Consider the following 15,114-nt stretch of genomic DNA (forward strand, 5'->3'; position numbering starts at 1 on the left):
GTCTTTCCCAGCATCAGTCTTTTCCAGTGAGTCAGTTCTTTGCATCGGGTGGCCAAAGTATTAGAATTTCAGCTTCAGCATCAGTCCTTCCAATGAGCACTCAGGACTGATCTCCTTTAGAATGGACTGGTTGGATCTCCTTGCAGTCCAAGGGATTCTCAAGAGTCTTCTCCAACACCACAGTTCAAAAGCATCAATTCTTCGGCACTCAGCTTTCTTTATGGTTCAGCTCTCACATCCGTACATGATCACTGCACACACTGGCTTTAATCAAGACCCTTCTCCTGGCAGGAGGCCACCACCCAGACCCTAGGCTGTCAGTGGAAGTGTGGGCCCAGGCTGTGCCCCGAGGGAATCCGGCCGGGGACACGCATTTGCCTGGAGGTAGGCGTCTCTGGGGGACGCTGTCTGTCAGACAGCGGTAGGCTATTGCCGGCTCCTCCCTCCTCGCTGTCTCTGCTCGTCCCGGCTCCTGCCCGTGGGCCCTGCCCTGGCTACTTGGCTGTGCATGAGGGGTTTGGGGGCAGGCTATGCTTTTCCGGGTAGAAGAGAACCGATGTCCGCTTGCCTTCTGTCTTTAATAGTGTGGTGAAGGCCACGTGTCTGAGGGACATCTCTGAAGCTGCGTCACACGACCACTGGGAAAACCACAGCTTTGACCAGACGGCCCTCTGTTGGCAAAGTAATGTCTCAGCTTTCTCATATGCTGTCCAGGTTGGTCATGGCTTTCCTTCCAAGGAGCAAGCGTCTTTTGATTTCATGGCTGCAGTCACCATCTGCAGTGATTTTGGAGCCCAAGGAAATAATGTCTGTCACTGTTTCCATTGTTTCCTCATCTATTTCTCATGAAGTGCTGGGACCGGATGCCATGATCTTAGTGTCTGAATGTTGAGCTTTAAGCCAGCTTTTCACTCTCCTCTTTCACTTTCATTAAGAGGCTCTTTAGTTCTTCTTCACTTTCTGCCATAAGGGTGGTGTCATCTGTGTATATGAGGTTACTGATATTTCTCCCAGCAATCTTGATTCCAGCTTGTGCTTGACCCAGCCCAGCATTTCGCATGATGTACTCTGCATAGAAGTTAAATAAGCAGTCCGATAACCCCCTACTTGGGGCCTCCCTGGTGGCTCAGGCTGTAAAGAATCTGCTTGCAATGCAGAGACCTGGCTTCGATCCCTGGGTCAGGAAGATCCCCTGGAGGAGGAAATGGCACCCCACTCCAGGATTCTTGCCTGGAGAATCCCATGGACAGAGGAGCCTGGTGGGCTACAGTCCCTGGGGTCGCCATGAGCTAGACTAGAATGAGCAATTGACACTTTCACACTTTCACTTAACCGCCCACTGAAGGCTCCTTGTGCTCAAGCAGGACCCTCTGGAGTCAAGAGGAGCCAGTTGCCTGACCCCCGCCTCCTCACCCTGTGCCCTGTGGGACCCTTTGCAGAGCTTGGCTCCCGGGGTCTGTGACGGTGAACATGACCATGTGCAAGTCCCGAGACACGGTGTGCACTCCCCTGACCCCCGAGGCCCCGGCTCAGCATCCGGCCCGTGTTGCGCCGACACCCCCGGGTCATCGGAGCGCTCTGCTGGCACCGGGGTGACACCCACTCCCCGACCCAGTGTAATGGGAGGACTCCAAGACTCGCTCTGGGTGACCCCTTGCTGGCTCCTCCACCCAGAGGAAGGTTCCCCTCGTGCAGGCTTCCGCTGCCTCCTGCTCTCCTGTCTGTTTTGCCCTGCAGAGGAAGTGGCTGGGGCAGAGAGGCTCCACCCAGCTCCGGGTGAGCCCTCGGGGTGTGGGCTGGGGGCCGTCCCTTCTCGGGCGCTGCACCCAGAAACAGCGCTCACCGGCCTCCTCGCCTCCTCTCCCCGTCGGCCCGCCTCTCTGCGCAGCCTGAAGGGCGCGGTGAAGCTCAGAGCAGCCACTTCACTCCCTGTTTGTCTTGCTCGTTCTCTGGGGCAAAGGCCTCGTGCCTCAGCCGGGCGCTCAGGGCCTTTCACCATCCCCACCTGCGCTCCCAGCACCCTCTGCCACATCCCACCCGACATCCGCCAGCCACAGTCCGTCCCTGCTCCCTCGAGGCACCGGGCCTTTGTTTGCACTCACAGTGACCTGAATCTGCCGTCCCTGAGAAAACCCCTATTCATCCTTCAGCACCCAGCTCGAGTGACGGCTTTCCCCCGAGAGATGCCCCAGCCGGCATCACGCATGCCTCCTCTGTGCTTGCCCACACTCTGCAACTCCAGCAGGCCCCTGATACTCAGCGGACACTGCCCACTGCCTGTGGAGGTCCCCACCCACAGCGGGCTCTCTGGGGCCAGACTCTCTCCAGAGCCGGCCTCCGGTTCCTATCAACAACACCGATTGCCATTACCATTACTGTTTATGGGGACGCTGTGAGAAGGGATAGATACAATAGTCATCTCCAGCCTCATCAAGGATCTTCCCAGCGCTAAGCAGCGTTCTAGGCACTTCCTATGTATTGGCACTTTATCTTCAAATTCCCTGTGAAGTGGGTGTCAGAATAGTTACTGTTCTTGCCCCGTTTTACCGGTGAGGATACGGAGGCTCGCAGTGGCAAGAAGGATGAACACAGCTCAGCGCCCCAGAGCTGCACCCCCAGTTTGCACCGCCCTGCCCCCACCTCACTGATCACCCCGCGAGCTAGGGGTGCGGGGTGATCACAGTGAAGAAACGGAGGCTCACAGAGGGCAGGGACCAGCTCAAGGGCCTGTGTAAGCGTCTGGGAAAGCTGGGATTCAAGTCTAGGCCTGGCTGGGCCTCCCAAGCCTGCCCCCTGCCCCGAACCCCCTCTGCGGCTTGGCCCGGGGTGGTCCGGTGTGGCAGGCACCCGGCCAGCACTGGCCCTTTGTGAGCTGGGGTATTGTCCCCAGGAAAGGCCTTGGTTCCCATGAGCGGCCACCCACACGCTGGGTTCTCAGGATACTGGGAGCTGCATCCCCCCTCTGCCCCAGACGGCCCCTCGCCCCCACCCTCCTGTCCCCCTGACGTTGCCCTCCTAACCCCCCCAGGCCCGGCTGCCCTGGTGGGGCGGGAGAAAGGCGGTGGCCCACAAAGCCCTCATCTTTGTGGAGGGCGGCCCAGTGGGCGGACCCCTACCTCCCTCCGTCTCCACCGCCCCCACTCCGGTCTTTTCATACTTCCTGGCAAACACAACAAAGCCGCGGAGGAGGCCGGGGTGGCTCTTTCTTCAGCTCCAGCTGATCTGGCTTTTTGGTCTCTTTCTGAAGGCGGAGCCCACCCCTGCCTCCCCCTGCCCAGCAGTGCCGGCCTCAGGCTGCCCGGCCAGGTGTCTTAAAGGGCCAGCTTCTCCTCGACAGCTCGGGGCAGGGGCGGTGGGCAGACAGATGGCTGAGACTCGAGGCTTCAAGAGAATCTGCGGTCACCGAGTGGAGGGCGGCTCTGCTGGAGGCAGGGTCAGGCCCCGGGACGGCTCGGCCCCTGCCCGGGGCTGGATGCCCGTGCCCTTGCTGCCGAGACGTTCCCGAGGCTGCTTCCGTCCACACGCCCGTCGGCCCCAACACTTGCTCAGTCACTGTCTTCCTCGGGGCCCCGGGCTGGGAGCTGGCCTAAGAGCCTCAAGCCGTCCTGCTCCCTCGCAGGGTTCGCGGGCTGGGCCCGGAGACTGGTTATAAGCCCATCCTTAATGGGCTGATTGGCCCATCCTCCCTGCAACTTTTGAGGCACAGGACAGGGAGGTCGGGGAGGGTGCAGAGTGCCCCCAAACATCGCAAACCGTTCAGCGGCCGGCAAGAGCTGACTTTGGGGTGTGCACTATTCAACATTTCTGGGACGTGCACTTCTGTGATTCTCCCGGGAGGAGCTCAGACCCAGAGTTCGGCAGGGTTCCCCCCGGGTATGTGTGTGTTCGGTAGGTCAGTCACCATAGTTTGGCCAGTCAGGGCATCACATGATCCTGACTCCTGGTGGGTTCAGGGACGAACATGCTTCCAAGTCGGTCCACTGAGGCTCAGCCTGGCGCTTCAGCAGGCTGACTCAGACCAGAAATGATCTTCCTACTGGACTGGGAGCTTTGTAGATGGCAGTGCCTCAAAGGCTGCCAGGGGAGAGACGTCGCCTGGGAGCGAAGCCCAGAGCTTCTGTATCCTGGTGACATTGTTTAAGTACCTGGATCCAGCCATGCCTGAAGCTGGTCTCACCTAAACTTTAGTAAAAGCCAGCTCCTTTTTTAAGCGAGTCAGACTTTCTGGTACTCATTAAGAGACCTGGCTGATGGAAAGAGACAATGAGGAAAGCTGGAGAGTGTTTGGGTATAGCTTGGGAGGAGGGACCGCGAAACATTGTGTTCGGATGGAGGGCTAAATGACATCGTATAAATCGTGGTGTGAAATATTCCGTGTGAAACTGCATCACCGCGATGAAATCCGCATCTTCCCCTCGGGATCATCAGTTGTGCCTGCTCTGGTCACACGTGTGCCGGGAGGAGGGACTGTCTTGCGGGATTCGGAAGAGCCGAGTCTGCTGTCTGGGCCGAGTGAGCCTGAGGAGGCCAGCTGTGCGCAGGAGGAGCCCCGAGGTTGACGGGGCCGTGATGGGCCCAGCAGCCGTCCTCTGCAGGCGGGCCGGCTGGGTGAGCTCCAGGAGGCTGTGGCTGCGCTGATGTACGGGATGCTTGTAAGAGATCCAGGCCCCTCCTGGTGCTGCAGGCTGTGGTCGCTCCCGTGGGCCCCTCTGCACAAAGCACCTGCGTGTCCCCACGTCAAGTTCATGGCCTGCTCTGCCCAGGCCCAGGGACACTCAGAGGGCAGTGGGCATGCCTGTGTCCGTTCTGTGTGCCCAACGTATCCACACAGGGCTTTGTCCGTGGAAGGTGGTTAGGAAACGTGGGACAAATACCTGAGTGTCTCCAATGGCTTAAATATCTCCTGTCTGTTCTCCTGGGTTCCTAGTCAAGACGGTGGATGGAGGTGCTATGAGAAGCGCCCTTTCTATCTTCAAACACACAGAAGTGCTGGAGAAAACCTTACCATTTAGGAGAATGCAGAGCCACGGTCACAGATTAGAAGGTAAGACGCCCGGCTTGTGTGGGGAGTGGGAGGTGGAGCTGAAATGCCCCCAAGGGGTCAGGACTGGGGGTCTGAGGCCCAGGTGGCACAGGGGCAGGGGTCCCTGGGTGCTGCGTGATGACAAGCAGGCCCCTGCAGGAGGAGGGGGCCCATCCAGGGGCCGTCTCATCCACGGACAGAGGCGAGAAAACCGCCCCCCGACTGCTTCGGGATGCCGCCTGAGGTGCGGGGCCCAGTTTCTCACCAGCTGTGCAGTGAGAAACCTTGAGCTAAGAAATGCATCTAGAAAGCAGCCCAGAATCAGGCCCTGGTTGTGGCAGAGAGGGAACACCCCCCCACCACCACGATCGGGGGACCCTCCAGGGTCCTGACTTCTGTCAAAGCTGGGCTCAGGGCGGCCATCCCCATCATGACGGGGAGAACTGGACGGGCTGGGGTTACAGCAACGCCAGAGAGATGAGAGGGGCAGCTTCCCCGAGAGACGGGGCAAGGCCTGAGAAGGGAGGTGAAGGCCCGACTTCGAGAAAGAACTCAGAGCAGTTCCTCCTGAGCAGCGAGGAAGAGCAGCTGAGCTCACACCTGAGGAGGGGCTCCGCAGGGGAAGGAGGCTGGTATGGAGTCGGGAAGCTTAGCCGAGTCCTGGGTCCCTCGAGCTTGGTTTTGTGACCAGTGTTCTAGGCTGTTCTGTTCCCTTCCCTTTCCTTTCTTCAAAGACAGAGAGCGTTGGGGGCAAGTCAGCCTGCAAAGCTGCAAGCTCTGACTAGAGCAAACAGACAGAGGAGGCCTGCTCCCGGGGCGGGGCCAGGCTTAGGGGCCGGGAGGTAAGTGCTGGCCACCACGTAACCACCGCAAGAGGGCCGCTGTCTGGCCCTGGGCTTCCTCACTCACTGGGCGTAGCCTTTGGAGCCTCTGCAGGACCTGCTCCTTTTTCCCTTCCTAAGGTGGTGGTTTGGTTGCTAAGTCACGTCCAACTCTTGCGACCCCATGGACTGTAGCCCACCAGGCTCCTCTGTCCATGGGATTCTCCAGGCAAGAACACTGGAGTGGGTTGCCACTTCCTTCTCCAGAGGATCTTCCTGACCCAAGGATCGAACCAGGAGCCGCAGTTTTGATTGGATCTCAGCATCACCTCTTGCAGGTAGAGGCAGCCACATAGTGCAGTTCTGGCCAAGTTGAAGGAGGTGCAAGTTCCAGAGGGAGAAGGGGGGGTGGGGGTGGGGGTGGGGGCTCTCCCTGAATATCAAGGCAGAGCTCACTAGCAGAAAGTCCTTCTGGCCCTCAATGTCACTGATCCGTCTTATGCCTGGATAGCAGACATGAGGTCTGGAGCTGCAGCAGCCGTCTTGTAACCATGAGCCAACAACAAAGAAGGTGAAGTGGAAATAAAGAAAGAACACAGGCTGTGGGGCAGACAGACCCTCCTTCCCCACTTTCTGGCTGTGAGGCCCTGGGTATGTCACTTAACTTCTCAGAACCTCACTTCCCACAGTTGATAAGACGGGGCAGAACCTCTCCCTTGCAGTCTCGAGATGACTAAATCACACACTGGCTGTGCATCCACGTTTTGTCCTGTAAAGAGCCGTGTGAATGTGTGGAGTTACCTTTACAACCATGCTGTAAAGGACAGATACTTTAGGTCAAAAGAAAGAAGAGACCGTTTATTTCTCTTCTTGGAGAAAGATCTAAGGCTGGATATGGGCCTTAAGCCAACAGGCCCTGCTCCCCAGCTGATGAGCTCTGCAAACAGGAAGTGGCCTTCCAAACATTTGGAGCTGCAGGAGGCTAGCCCAGAGCGGGCGACTTCCCTCCAGCACTATGCTTTTTCGTGTCCCCACTGAGAGCACCTCAGAACTCAAGGACACAGTCCGCCCCGGTGAGGAACTAGGTTCAAAGCCACCCCTTCTGGCTGCCCCGCCCGCCAGGCCGGGCCAGACCAGCTTCCTTTCAGGCTGGAGGCGGACAGCAGCCCCCACGAAGCCTCCACGGCTTCATGCTGTCCCGAGGGAAAGGCTGACGTCCTCGCCGTGACCTTGGTTGGCCCGGTCCGGGCCTGCCTCTCCCGCTCCATGCCTCCAGCTGCTCGAGGCCCAGGTCCCTCCTGTCTGTGCTCTTTACCTACCTAGTTTCGTTTTCTGGAGCACTCTCCCCTCCTCCCGCCCCTGGCCCATCTCGCATTTCGCTTCTCGCCAGGTAACCCCGCCCCCAGCGCCCTCCTCCTCTATCTGGGCAAAGATTCCAGAACATCGGTTCACAGTGGCCCCCTGCAGCCTCACACAGCTGCTGCACAGAGCCGGCGCTCAGTACACGTGGGAGGCACGCGGGGCACCTTGGAATTTGAAACGGTGGGAGCTCTGTTCACTGAGCACCGAAATGAGCCAGGCAGGGCCTCACGGCGTCTTCAGAGCCACGCGGGCAGGCAGGAACCGCAGTCTCCATTCCACCCAAGAGGAAACGGGGGCTCGGAGGGGGCCAGTGACTTTCCCAAGGTGTCACGTCGGCAGAGGTCCTGCCAGGACGTGAACCTTGGCCCCAAGCCCAGTGTCCTGTCCTGGTGGAGCTAGCACAGGCTCCGGCCCGTCTGTCTTCTCACCTGGAGAAGGGGGACAGCATGGTACGGGCCTCCCAGGGCTGGCGGCTGGGGGGACTCGGTGAGTTAAGTCACCTGAGTGCTCAGAGGCCGGCCCATCTTAGGTGCTCAGGAACTCTCAGCTGTTGCCATCATAGTATCGCACAGATCAGTCAAAACAAACATGAATAAACATATCCTATTACCCGCCCGCCATGAATATGCAAATGACGGGGCTTGATGGGTGACCAGGCCCGTGGACGGACGGATAGGCTGAGTGGATCCATGAACACGTGAACAACAGCGAACCATGAGAACGAGTGGGGAGGAGGAAAGCCCCGAAAAAAGGGAGGGGACCCCGACCCCAGCCCCGCGCTCACCTGTAGCGCCGCAGCTCGCCCTCCAGCCGCCGCAGCCCGCGCTGCAGGCCGGGCACCTGGCGCGCCAGCGCCTCCAGCTCGCGGACGCGCCCCAGGCTGCGGAGCACCGCCTCCCGGGCCTCCTCCGCGCGCCGCCGCACCTCGGCCTGGCCCCGGCGCAGCCGCCCCGCTTGGGCCTCGGCCGCCGCCAGCGCGCCCCGCGCCTGCCGCAGCTCCCGCGCCGTCGCCTCGGGCTCGCCGCGCGCCGCCTCCTGGGCGCCCTCTCGGCTCTTCCAGAGGCCGACCTGCCGGGACAGGGCGGCAGGGCAGGCGGTGAGCGCCTCGCGCGGGATCCCGACCCGCCCCAGAGCGCGCGAGCAAACTCACCGGGGCCATGAGCTCGGTTAGCCCTCGCCCTAACTCTGCTAAGACCGGAGCTCGCACCGTCCGTTGGTAATGGGTGCCCCCGGGTAATGGATGCGGGCCAGCGAGGCCCGAAGCTCGCGCTGTTCTTTGCGCGGTTCCAGTGAGTCCCCAGACTCTCCATCCACCTCCTGCCCCTGGGGCACTCCGCCTCCAGCCCACAGAGGTGGTCCCCTCTGCTTGGCCTCAGGCGCATCTCCCCGGCCTGCCAACTCCCAGCCGCTAGCTCCTTAACGGCGAGGTTTCCTTCTGTTGCGTTTATTGCTGTGCCTTCAGGCGCCTAAAATAGGCCTGGCACACAATAGGTGTTCAGTAAAGACTTAACGAAAGGAGAAGGAAAATGGCAACCTACTCCAATATTCTTGCCTGGAGAATCCTGAGGACCGTGGAGCCTGGAGCGCTGCCGCCTGTGCGGTTGCACAGAGTCGGAGACGACTGAAGTGACAGCAGCAGTAGCAAAGGCTTAACAATGATCCTGGACGGTCTTTCTCCGCAGAACGAGAGTAACTCCCCGCCCCAGGCTTCACTTCCGGGAGGCCCGTGGGGGCGGCCCCTGCCTTGGCCACTAAAATCTGAGCCTGGGCCCCTGGGCGCTTCTGGGTCTCTCCCTACCCCTCGGGGCTGTGCCCGAGCCGCGTGGGGAGCAGGCAGCTCCCTCAGAGGCTGTTCTGGGCCTCGTCTGATCCCGCACCTCTTCTCATCCCCTCTGGCACAACGCTGGTGTTCAAGTGCTTGCTGACTGAATCGCAGACGCCTGCCCTGGGTCCGTGCCTCTCTCGGCGCCTGGCCCCCACAGCGCTGGGTGGCCTTTGCTTGCCCGATCGCCAGTGTGACACTATTTAGGCCCGGGGACGTGAGGCCAGGCCCCGAGGCAGGCCCTGCGATGTTTGCTGAGTGACTGCATACAGCTGCGGGTAGACCCCGTTAGGCAGGGAGCTCCTTAAGGGCCGGACAGAGTCTTCCTCACACCTTATCTCCTAGGCCTCCCGGAAGCCTCTAGAGGCCTATGTGAGACCGTCTGGGTTTCCTGGAAGGGTCCGGGCCTGGATCAGAGGGCAAAAGGAGACGGGTGCGGGTGGGGATGGTTTCCTCAGTGGGACTGGGGTTTGGGGGTGGAATGGGTGATGTGAGTAGCTCCGAGGGGGTGGAGTGGCTGGGCGGCAAGTAGGCTCAAGCCAGGCGGGCTGCCCCCTGCTCGTCCCCTCCTGCCCACGAGGGGCTCTCAGCCCGCCGCGGTCGCAGGTCCCATCCTTACCCGCCCACCCCCTTCCGCCCCTGCCGCGGGCGCACCTGCAGCGCCAGGCAGCGCGCGTCACTGCTCTGCAGCGCGGCCCGCAGGTCCTCCACCAGCTCGCGCAGGCTGCTGTTTTCCTCCTCCAGCTGCGCCAGGCGCTCGCCGTCGGGGCCGCTGTCGGTGCCGGGCGGGCGGGCAGCTCGGCGGCGGCGGCGGCGCGGGCGGCGCAGGCGGATCTGCGTCTCGATGTGCTCGCTCAGAGCGCCGCGGGGCAGACGGGGCCCGGCGCGGGTGCCGAAGTAGCCGCAGAGGCGCGCGTGGAACTGGCGGAAGGTGAGCTCGGGCGGCTCCGCGTGCAGCGCCAAGCGCGCCTCCTCCTCGGCATCCTCGTCCCATTCGGCGGCCTCCCCAGCGGCCGCGTCCCCCGAGATCACGTCCCCAGAGTTCGTGTCTCCGGCGGCCGTATCCCCGGAGGCCTCCCCGGGGGCAGTAGCCCCCTCGAAGCGCAGTCCCAGCACCGCGCAGAGCGCGCGGAAGTCGGCGCGGGGCAAGCGGCCGGCCCCTCGGCAGTCCAGGTGGTGGAAGACTTCCTGCAGATACTGGTCCAGGCCGGTGGCCAGCACCACGATCTCGTTCTCCACGCCGCGGTCCAGCCCGTAGTGGTGCGCCAGGGCGCTCAGGAGCCACTGCGTGCGCCGCGCCGGCCGCCGGTACGGGTCACTCGCCGCGCCTTCCATGCCGGCTTCCGTGCCCGGGCCGCTGGGCTCCAGCGCGGCGGAGCGCCCCTCCTCCGGTCTCTCCGCCCACCACTTCCAGGGGCGGCCCCCGGCTTTCTCGAAAGGAGGGGCTTAGCGGCGGCTGGAGCGGAGCCGGCGGCGTCTAGCGGCGGCGCTGTGTTTAGCCGGGTGGGCTTGGCGGGGGCTGGGGAAGGGGACCCAGCGGCCCCGAGGTCCCCGTGGGGCTGCCACCGCCTGGCCTCTCTCCTGATCTCGGCGACCCCTCATCGCTCCCTGGGCGTTCCTGGCGCCTCCTCTTCTCTTTCCACTCCGGGGTCTGTCCTCTTTCAACACCCTCCTTGCGCAGAGTGCGCCCCAGGTAGGGGTGGGCGTGGGTGCGGGATGGAAGCTGGGGGGCGCTGGAAGGTGGCGGCCTGGTTCTCTTGCTGGGGGCGTGTCCCCACGCCCACGCGCCCCTCCACCCTTCTAGCTGGAAATCCAGGAGAGTCCGGCGAGCTCGCCTGGACCACCATACCCCCGTAAGAGCGGGGAAGCACCTTCAAGTCACCTACTGGGTCCCCAAACCGACTTCCAGCTCTGCCAGGGCAGGGGCACGCCCCTCGCGTGGTAATGAGCAGAGGAAAACCAACCTGGAGAAAGAGGGGATGCCTAAGGGCGGTCCGGGTGAATAGAAACCCATCTGAACCAGAACCTTGCTCTCTAAGCTCTGGGTGTGTTGGGGCCGGAGGCAGGGTAGGAAAGCTGAAGTCTTCTTTCTTCCCAGCACTTTGTGCCAAATTATGGGGAGCTGGCCCTGTAACCAGAACCGTCGACTAGGGAGCTGGGGGGTCAGCCGATCAGGTAGCTGTCAGCCAGGCATTTTCTCTGATGCACTAGTCCACCTCTCTGGAGGGTAAAAGTTGGCCTCCCAGGTAAAGTAAGGCTGCTTTGCCATTTTTCTTTTCTTTTTTTTTTGCCCAGGAGAGGTGTAGACATGTCCTAGTCTGATGTCTGCAGTGGGAAGTGTCTTCCAGCCTCGAGGGAGCAAGAAGCAGCTTTCTTCAGCTGCCCGAGGCTAAGATGGGCAGCATCTGGCCTCACGTACAGCTCTAGGAATTCAGACGTCAAATCCTGGAGTTTGAAAAAGAACCAGTGTTCTGTCTCCTCTGGTGCAGCACCCAGAGTGAGCACTTTGTCAGCTGGGCAAGTTTCTATTCATTCTAAGGTAGAAGCCAAGGTGTGGAGCTGACGTAAAACGTTTCACCAAACCGTTGTTGTTTAGTTGCTAAGTAGTGTCCATCTCTTTGCGACCCCATGGACTGTAGCCTGCCAGGCTCCTCTGTCCGTGGGATTCTTTGCCCACCGTGTGTCTCTGCCAGGAAGAGTTAGGTGCTCCTTCCCAACCCGAAATGTTCTGTATATGCATTAAAAAAAAATTATTAAAGTAGTAGCAGTTCCCCGGTGGCTCAGTGGTAAAGAATCCACCTGCCAATGCAGGCAGCGTGGGTTCGATCCCTGGGTCAGGAAGATCCCCTGGAGGAGGAGAAGGCAACCCACTCCAGTATCCTTGTCTGGAGAATCCCACGGACAGAGGAGCCTGGCAGGCTACAGTCCATGGGGTCGCAAAGAGATGGACACTACTTAGCAACTAAACAACAACGGTTTGGTGAAACGTTTTACGTCAGCTCCACATCTTGGCTTCTACCTTAGAAAACGCACGCGCAGGGTGTTCACCGCAGTGTTGCTTATGATAGTGGGAAGCTGGAGACACCGCTCTACCCAGGGTGAATAGCCAAACAACGATGAGTGGAAAAGTGGGTGGTAGCACGTTGAGTCCAATGCAACCCCGACGCCACAGTGAGCCGGCACAGAGCGGCACTGAGTGTTTACTGTGCAGACGTGTGTGTAAGTGCGTGGAGGGCTACGGAAGGGTTCGCAGGCAGACTCAGTGGCTGTCTCCAGGGGTTGGAGGCATTTGGCTTTCACTGTGACATCTTCCTTTTTCACAGGGCAGTGTATTTGCTTCTGTTCTTATTTTTTAGGGGAAAGACTTTCATTACCATTTACAGCCCACAGAGTTCACCCATTTAAGGCATATAAATAAATGGCTTCTGACATATTTATAGAGAACAGAACCGTCCTCACAGCTTCGTGTTACCTTTGCACGTATTTGGCTGCGCCTCCGCCCCCCCTGGACCCTCCCACCCTCGCCTCCCTCACTGACCTCCTGGCGGTCCTTCTGACTCACCACGGGGCCTTTGCATCCACCTCCCGCAGGGGCTTAGAGCCTGCCTCCTCACCCCCAAGTCCCTTGCGTCAAAGTCATCTCCTCTGCTAGGCCTTCGGTGACGTTGCCAGCCCTCTGCACCCCTAATAGACTCTCTCGCCTGGTGTGTCAGTCTGTCTGCCTGTATGACAGACGCTGTCAGCCACAAGTGTAGGGACGTGTGCCTGTCTGTCCACCGGGCTTGGTGTTGGGGACACTGAGTGATGACCTCCAGCTCCCATCTCAGCTGCCTCCAAGCAACCATTGCCATTTATTTACCGGCCTGCCTTGAGGGCTGAGGTTCACAAGGCAGATCCGGTATGGCCCCAGTGCCCAACACAGGGCCTGGCATTAAGTAGGCACTAGTTACATTGTTTTGTTTGAACACATTTTTGTAGACGTGAACACACGGCTTCAGAAGGAAAACACTGGCATGTCTGGAATTGGAGCATCCTTTCGCCCAGGGATGATGGAGTCTGCGAGATTCCAAATGTCGGTGATTGGCTGGACCCCCTAACTGGACCGTAGAAACTTCTAGGTTGGGAGTCCCACCGCCCGAGGGGTTGCTGTGCACCTTTAGAACGTTGACTCTGAACTTCTGAGCTGCGTCTTGCAGACGAATCTGGCTCAGTCTCATGCTAATGCTGAGAGCTGACCACCCAGAGGAGACTACTGCTGTTGCTGCAGCTGGCGACTGCTTTTGGGGAGAGAATCCTTTCAGCAGTCAGTATTGAAAACCTTTACATATCTTGCCGTGGAGCCGGCGCCTGGCCTCCGCCCCCCGCAGCTCCGCGGGGGCAGGGGAGTATCGGTGATAAAGGGAGGCTGTCAGGCCTGTCTGTCTGTGGGGCTGTGTTACCAGGCGCCTCTGAAATCATTCCGGTTGGACCCACTAGGTTTTTGTTTCAGATTCCAAGTGAGCAAACTCAGAAGTCTCCTGCGCTTTTGTCTGGGCTGGGGGATGGGCGTGTGTCTGTGTGCGGGAGAGGCCCTTGGAGAGAAGCGATGTTTCTGAAGTCAGCTCAGTATTGTTTGAACCATTCCAAATAGCATGTTGTTCACAGGGTCTTCAAACAGCCCAGAAAAATGCTAAGAAGCAAAAACATCTCCCGTGGCGCCAACAAGAGAAGAAGAGAGCTCTTCTGATGCGCTGTTTTCAGATGTTCCCATGCATCTGGGCATGAAAGAGCTTTGGGAGTGACAGCACTTTCTCTGTCTTCACTGGCGTGGAAGTTATTAATACACGACTGTTACACGTCAATCAAAGCACTCACAAGGGTGGATTTTACAGGACGTTCCGGTTGTACCTCCTTAAACTTGACATAAAGAAACGATGGGATGCTGCTGTCGGGACCTTCCTTTGCACGTCAGCCGTCTTCCTAAGCGGCTCTGACATTATTACCGTTCCTGGGCGGCGTTCTTCTCAAAGGCTGGTCCATGCGCCTGCTTAGTTCTGACCCAGGAGGTGGACGTCGCGGTGGTTTCTCTCCATCCCAGTAACACTGCCAACATTTGGCTCTGTCTCCGGGGCGACTTACTGCCCCGTTGAGGGGCGTGGACACTTCACAAGCCCTTGATGTCGTCAAACTGTTCGTCAGAAAGTGTGTGACATCCCGCCCAGTCTCCTGGAGCATCTGGGATTGTCTGAGAGCTGTCGTTTTTGGTGTTGAAGCTTTCACATTTTTAAGAGTCTTGGTTGGGGGGATTAGCTAAGTGTTTTGCTTCTATTAAAAATGGGCCCTGGACTTTCCTGGTGGTCCAGTGGTTGAGTTTCCGCCTGCTAATGCAGGAGACGCAGGTTGGAACCCTGATCTGGGAGGATCCCACGTGTCTCAGAGCAGCTAAGCGAGCGTGCCACAACTCCTGAGCGCTGCGACCACTGAGGTCTGCGCTCCACAGCCTGTGCACCACAACAGAAGCCACCGCAGTGAGCAGCCGCCGCACTACAGCCAGAGAGGCGCCCCCACTCACCCCAACTACAGGAAGCTCACGCAGCAACGGAGAAGTAGCACCGCCACAAATAAATAAAAAGAAGTGGGCCCGAGAGAATTCCCCGGTGGTCCAGCGAGTGGCTAAGGCTTGGTGCTTCCACTGCCAGGGGCCCGGGTTCAATCCGTAGTCAGGGAAATAAGGTCCCACGAACTGCGTGACCAAACTAGACAGCATATTAAAAAGCAGAGACATGACTTTGCCAACAAAGGTCCGTCTAGTCAAAGCCATGGTTTTTCCAGTAGTCATGTACGGATGTGAGAGTTGGACTATGAAGAAAGCTGGGCACCAAAGAATTAATACTTTCGAACAGTGGTGTTGGAGAAGACTCTTGAGAGTCCCTTGGACTGCAAGGAGATCCAACCAGTCCATCCGAAAGGAAATCAGTCCTGAATATTCACTGGAAGGACTGATACTGAAGCTGAAACTCCAATCCTTTGGCCACCTGATGCGAAGAACCGACTTATTGGAAAAGACCCTGATGCTGGGAAAGATTGGAGGCAGGAGAAGGGGATGA

At 59.3% G+C, this 15,114-nt stretch overlaps 1 protein-coding gene across 1 annotated transcript in view; it reads right to left on the reverse strand.

Annotated features, from left to right (window-relative positions):
* The window catches only part of EFCC1 (EF-hand and coiled-coil domain containing 1), a 28,782-nt gene extending 18,392 nt beyond the window's left edge, over positions 1-10,390 (reverse strand). Inside the window, exons 1-2 of the mRNA XM_040246664.1 lie at positions 9,683-10,390; positions 7,991-8,274 (exon numbers count right to left, since the gene is read on the reverse strand). Of these exons, the coding sequence (XP_040102598.1) occupies positions 7,991-8,274; positions 9,683-10,363 (965 nt within the window). The 5' untranslated portion in view covers positions 10,364-10,390. The remainder of the gene's footprint in view (positions 1-7,990; positions 8,275-9,682) is intronic.
* Positions 10,391-15,114: the final 4,724 nt, after the last annotated feature.

Source organism: Oryx dammah, unplaced genomic scaffold (assembly GCF_014754425.2).
Source record: "Oryx dammah isolate SB20612 unplaced genomic scaffold, SCBI_Odam_1.1 HiC_scaffold_9, whole genome shotgun sequence".
Lineage (NCBI taxonomy): Eukaryota > Metazoa > Chordata > Mammalia > Artiodactyla > Bovidae > Oryx > Oryx dammah.